This window comes from Megalops cyprinoides, chromosome 2 (assembly GCF_013368585.1).
Source record: "Megalops cyprinoides isolate fMegCyp1 chromosome 2, fMegCyp1.pri, whole genome shotgun sequence".
Classification (NCBI taxonomy): domain Eukaryota; kingdom Metazoa; phylum Chordata; class Actinopteri; order Elopiformes; family Megalopidae; genus Megalops; species Megalops cyprinoides.
Window position 1 is genome coordinate 66,816,096 of NC_050584.1, and position 5,946 is coordinate 66,822,041.

The following is a 5,946-nucleotide window of genomic DNA, read 5'->3' on the forward strand; positions in this document are numbered from 1 at the left end:
TAATAATAATAACAATAATATTCATAACAGAATAGCATAAACAATACAGCCCAAACACTCAGTGCTGGAACCCAGTGCTGGACATGATTCGTGCTTGTGTGTGTGTGTGTGTGTGTGTGTGTGTGTGTGTGTGTGTGTGTGTGCAGAAAGAGTCAGAGAGGTCCGCCGAATCTGCTTCCGGTTTCTCTGTTCTTTTGGATGACGCGTCGCGCACTGATGACGTTTTTTGTGTATAACTGACCGGACTCTGAACGTGCAGTGGGTACCTGTCTGAGGCAGGAATGGAAATGGATCTTTTCATTCGTACCTAACTGAGAAAGGGGAGCTGCTGTGGCGAAAAATGATCCCCATTCCCGTCGTGGTTTGTGTCGTGGGCGGATGGTGCGCGGTGTACCTCACGGACACGCTGCTCAAGGTAGGTTAGCTAACGTGGCTAACGCTGCTAAGCGAGATAAGCGTGATAAGCGTGTGAACCGGTGGACTCTGCCGTTTTCTATTGATGAACAGACAGGATTAGGCTCTAGACATAAAACAGAGACGGTGCACATTATATAGTATTAATTAACGTGACTGGATTGATCAGCTAGTTCATTTAGCCGTGAGCTCGTCTGACGCCCATATGAGGAGCGGTTTAAATAGCTGTCTGCAGCCGTGCGCGTCGGTACAGGGGACACTGCTCCAGGGACTCGCCTGTAGGCTGTTGTCTTGCGAGTTGACACATGCTTACTGTCATTTTGATAGATATATATTTTGATGTGTAGTTAGGCTAGCTGTGACTCAAATCGTTAACCACACGCCTTGGGTTCTGTTAAAAATGTCGATGATTTATTTACCGCAGTTCCGTTGATTCTGCTGGCCCTAAATGGGTCATCTACCCCAAACCATTTTCCTAATCCTAATCCGCACACTCTCCGTATCAGAAACCCTAACCTTAATCCTACGGGAAACCAGTTCTGACAAGGAATGTAGCGTGATGGGACACACGTTCTCTATCAGTGTGGGACGGGTGCTGCTCTTTTGCACTCATTTTCATATTCGGATTCTTCGGTTTCATACGCTATCGGTGAACAGTCAGCTCATCCAGGTTATATAAAGACTGGTGCTTCCCTGAGGTGCCTGCCGTGGTCAGATGCCCATGAACAAACAGCGTTATTCTTCAGGCATTAGGCATCCACGACTTCCTATGCAGAAACGGGGTTTCATGTCTGCGCTGAGGAGAAGCTTTTTCCTGCTGCTTCCTGCTGCCTGGGAAAAGAAGAGAAATAAGCAGTTTGTGGTATCCTTGTGTGGCATTAAGATTCTTCATCTCCCATCAATTTGCAGGTGAAGACATGATCATTTCAGATGAGTGTGTTAGGTCACGTCTGGTCAATCAAGAAACAAGAGTCAAGAATCAAGAATCTTTATTTGTCACATGCACAGTTATAAACAGTACGCAACTTGCAGTGAAATGTACAGTTGGTCCAACTCCTTAGGCTGTGCAAAGTAGCAGAGATAAAAAATAAAAGGAGAAAAGTATGTACAGTAAGAATAAAAAACTAGAGAGTAAAATATGGTAAAATATGTACAATAAGGATATAATAGTAATAATAAGAATAATAAAAATAAAAACTAGAAAGTATCACATCTTTCAATCAAGAGTATGTGGTTAAGATTAGTGTGGCAGGCATGGCCATATTGAGAAGTCTGATGGTCTCAGGAGCTCCTCCTGAGCCTCTCAGTTTTGGCCATCAGATTTCAGAAGCGCTTGCCGGATTGTAGCAAGCTAAAAAGGCAGTTACTGGGATGAGTGGAGTCCATAATAATTCTGACGGCACTGGTACTGCATCGCCTGCTGTAGGTGTCCTGCAGAGAGGGGAGGGCCGTCCCGGAAATGCGCTCAGCTAAGCGCACCACTCTCTGCAGGGCTTTGCGGTCCTGTGCAGAACAGTTTGCCTACCACACTGAGATGCACTGGATCAGTAAGCTTTCTATAGCCCCCGTATAGAAAGCTTTTAGAATCGCTGGGGGGACCCGGAATTTCCTCAGCAGTCTCAGGTGGTACATCCTTTGGTTTTGCTGGCGTTCAGATAGAGACAGTTCACCTGACACCAGGATATCAGCTTCTCCACCTCGTCCAGGTAGGCGGCCTCATCGTTGTCGGAGATGAGGCCCAGAACCGCTGTATCGTCGGCACACTTGCCGATGTAAGTGGAGCTGTAAGAGGGGACACAGTCATGTGTGTGATCATTTCTCGCTGTCCTGCCAGCCGCTGATTGCAGAGGGATGGGGGGCAAATTTACGTCTGGGAGAGGTCTGCAGCTAGGACTGACGTGTTGCATCATTCCTCCGCCATCCCACAGTCCTCCAGCAGTGTGAGGAACGGCTATGAGAGCTGGCTGTCCTCCAACGGGCTGGCCCTGTCCCCCTTCCACATCCGCTGGCAGACCAGTCTCTTCAACCGCCTGTTCGCCAAGTGTGCCCGTCTCAACCCACACTTCCTCCTCCTGTGGTGAGTCACTTCCTGTTTGGGTGGTCAGTCCTGAAGGTGAGCGTTAAATGACCTGAGGAGAGTTTTCTGATGGTAAATTTTTAGCGTCCCCGCTTTTTAATTCTTTCATGCTTACTCGGTGTTCATTCGTAGGTTGTCACTTCATTCAGATTGCTGTACAGTCAACATCAGTGCTCAAAACCGTACTGTCGCTATACTTGCTGTATGCACTTTTGTAAGTCGCTTTGGATAAAAGCGTCTGCTAAATAAATAAATGTAAATGTAAATGTAAAACTGCTGCATTAGAAGCTGAAATGTGTGTACACTGTTCTGCCTCCAGGAGCAGTGTAGGGAAAGATCGCTATATTGCCCTCTTCTGCATAGATTCAGAATTGCACAGGTAGCCCGGGGGGAGAAAGGCGCTGTAATGTCCTGGTGCACCCTGATTTGTAGAGCCAGGTGTGTTTCCTGCCGTGTGAGGGAGCATATGGGCATAAGCAGCTTCTCCTGTCTTTATTTATTCATTTATTTTATTCATCTGTCATGGATTGAAGCCTCAATCTGGAGCCTAAACTTGTCATTTGTGTAAGCCTCTTACCCGCAAATCACTGACTTTAGACATGTCCCTAAATATGGCTGTCCCTGAATCATGCGCTGTAACCGACATTCATTCAGGTTGTCATTGGTCAGAGAAATACAAGCTTCTTTTATCATACATTTACATTCTGAGTGTCTTTTAAGATGCAGCCATTTAATGCGTTCTCTGTTGGTAGGAATAGTTTGGGTTGCTTTGTTGTCCTGTCCACAGTGTGTAGGAGGAAACGGTAAAAATAAGACACTGCAGGTTCTAGCACTGAAGACGTGCCACATTACAGTTCAGACGAAAAGACATCCTTAATAAACCTCTGGGTTCACACTGAAAGCGTAGGCCTGCACGTGCTTAACGGACAGTGGGAGCTGAGACCTAAACGCACAGTGTGTGTATGTGTTTGTATGGTTGTGCAGGCTCAGTGCTGAGGTGTGTGTGTGTGCGTGCGTGCGTGCGTGCGTGCGTACGTGTGTGCGAGTGTGTGCGAGTGTGTGTGCGTGTGTGTGCGTGTGTGTGTGTGTGTGTGTGTGTGTGTGTGTGTGTGTGTGTGTGTGTGTGTGTGTGTGCGCGCGCGCGCGCGTGTACAGGCTCAGTGCTGAGGTGTTTGTGTGTGCGTACGTGCGTGCGTACGTGTGTGCGAGTGTGTGTGCGTGTACAGGCTCAGTGCTGAGGTGTTTGTGTGTGTGTGAGTGTGTGAATGTGTGTGTGAATGTGTGTGTGTGTGCGTGTACAGGCTCAGTGCTGAGGTGTGTGTGAGTGTGAGTGTGCGTGCGTACGTGTGTGTGTGCGCGCGCGCGTGTACAGGCTCAGTGCTGAGGTGTTTGTGTGTGCTTTTGTAGGTTCAGTGCGGGCATGGTGTTTGGAGTGCTGGCCATGTTCGGCTCAGTAGTTCTGCTGACGCGCACCCTGCTACAGACTCTGGCCCAGATGATGTCCGAGACTCCAGAGGGGTCCAACGATCAGGTGCTCCAGGTGGTGGTAAGTTCCAGTCAGCAGGTGCTCCAGGTGGTGGTTAGTTCCAATCAGTCGGTGCCTGCCTTGGTCCAGTGTTACTCTACAGTGCTGTACATCAGCATTAACATGAACGGGGACACACAATGTTTCTGTGAGAAAGCTCCTGTGTGGTGGAAGATATCGGAGGAATTTCTGAGGATGTGGAAGAAGGCCTCTCTCTGTGACGCTGCGCCTAAAGTGGGCCACTACACCGACAGCCCTCCAATTGGCCGATCGGTCTCGGCAGCCAGCAGGGTGACGTGTCATTGGCTGGCAGTTTTACAGGAAGATAAGGGGAGATGAGTGACAGAGAGGCAAAGCAGTGTGGAGATATGCCTGAATGTCGAGTGCCTGTCATTCCCCTCGCTGATTTACGATTCGTTTTTTCCGTCTCTGTCGCCACGGCAATGTTGGCAGGTGCCGGGTGTGAATCTTCCCATCAGTCAGCTGGCCTACTTCTTCATCGCCATCCTCATCAGCGGTGTCATTCACGAGTTCGGCCACGGGGTGGCAGCACTGAGGTGAGGGGAGACGCCGTACAGCAGCTCTCTCTCACTGAGGACGGGGAGGGTCGCGGGTTAGGGGGCTGAGGATGGAAACCCAGGCGGTGCAGGAGCTGCGAGGCTACAGGATCAAACCCCAGGCCGGGCGCTGCCACTGTACATCAGCTGTATGAGCCTGAAGCTGCTCCATAACATGCCCACCTGTACAAGGGGATTAGCTGTGCATGTGCTGTGTCTGCTATGCTAACATGGAGTGAAATTCTGCTTTCAGGGAGCAGGTGAGACTCAACGGTTTCGGGATGTTTGTGTTCGTCATCTACCCCGGGGCGTTTGTGGACCTGTTCACCACCCACCTGCACCTCATCTCCCCTGTCCAGCAGCTGCGCATATTCTGTGCAGGTACGTCCGGCAGCCGCGCAGATTCTGTGCAGGTACGTCCGGCAGCCGCGCAGATTCTGTGCAGGTACGTCCGGCAGCCGCGCATATTCTGTGCAGGTACGTCTGGCAGCCGCGCAGATTCTGTGCAGGTACGTCCGGCAGCCGCGCATATTCTGTGCAGGTACGTCCGGCAGCCGCGCATATTCTGTGCAGGTACGTCCGGCAGCCGCGCATATTCTGTGCAGGTACGTCCGGCAGCCGCGCATATTCTGTGCAGGTAGGTCCAGCAGCGGCGCAGGTCATGTCCAGTAGTTTATTTCCTTCAGTGCTGTTGAGCGAGGTGGCCACCAGATGGCAGTGGAAGTTCAGATCAGTACAGCTATGTAGCTGTGCTGTGTAGCCTGTTGCCTGCTTGTGAGTGCTCGAGTTAAAGTGAGTGTGTTACAGTGAATTTTGACTTGTACTGTGTATATTGTGGAGTATTTTGACTGTGATACAGTCTCTCTTAAGGTGTGTGGCATAATTTCATGCGGTGTGTGTGTACTATTTTCTGTGTGTATGTGTGTGTGTGTGTATTACAGTTGTGTGTTTCTGTCTCCAGGTGTGTGGCATAACTTCATGCTAGGTGTGTGTGTGTGTGTCTCTCTGCAGGTGTGTGTGTGTCTCTGCAGTTGTGTGTGTGTGTGTGTGTGTGTCTCTGCAGTTGTGTGTGTGTGTGTGTCTCTGCAGGTGTGTGTGTTTGTGTCTCTCTGCAGGTGTGTGTGTGTGTGTGTGTGTGTGTGTGTGTCTCTCTGCAGGTGTGTGTGTGTGTGTGTGTGTCTCTCTGCAGGTGTGTGTGTGTGTGTGTGTGTGTCTCTCTGCAGGTGTGTGTGTGTGTGTGTGTGTGTTTCTCTCTGCAGGTGTGTGGCATAACTTCATGCTGTGTGTGTGTGTGTGTGTGTGTGTGTGTGTGTGTGTGTGTGTGTGTGTGTGTGTGTGTTTCTCTCTGCAGGTGTGTGGCATAACTTCATGCT

General features: G+C 49.9%; 1 protein-coding gene across 1 annotated transcript in view; it reads left to right on the plus strand.

The window, feature by feature from the left end:
• Window positions 1-242: 242 nt before the first annotated feature.
• The window catches only part of mbtps2 (membrane-bound transcription factor peptidase, site 2), a 12,199-nt gene continuing 6,495 nt past the window's right edge, over window positions 243-5,946 (plus strand). Inside the window, exons 1-6 of the mRNA XM_036520865.1 lie at window positions 243-415; window positions 2,343-2,491; window positions 3,899-4,037; window positions 4,470-4,573; window positions 4,827-4,954; window positions 5,925-5,946. The exon at window positions 5,925-5,946 is cut by the window's right edge and continues 97 nt beyond it. Coding sequence (XP_036376758.1) covers window positions 341-415; window positions 2,343-2,491; window positions 3,899-4,037; window positions 4,470-4,573; window positions 4,827-4,954; window positions 5,925-5,946 — 617 coding nt within the window. The 5' untranslated portion in view covers window positions 243-340. The remainder of the gene's footprint in view (window positions 416-2,342; window positions 2,492-3,898; window positions 4,038-4,469; window positions 4,574-4,826; window positions 4,955-5,924) is intronic.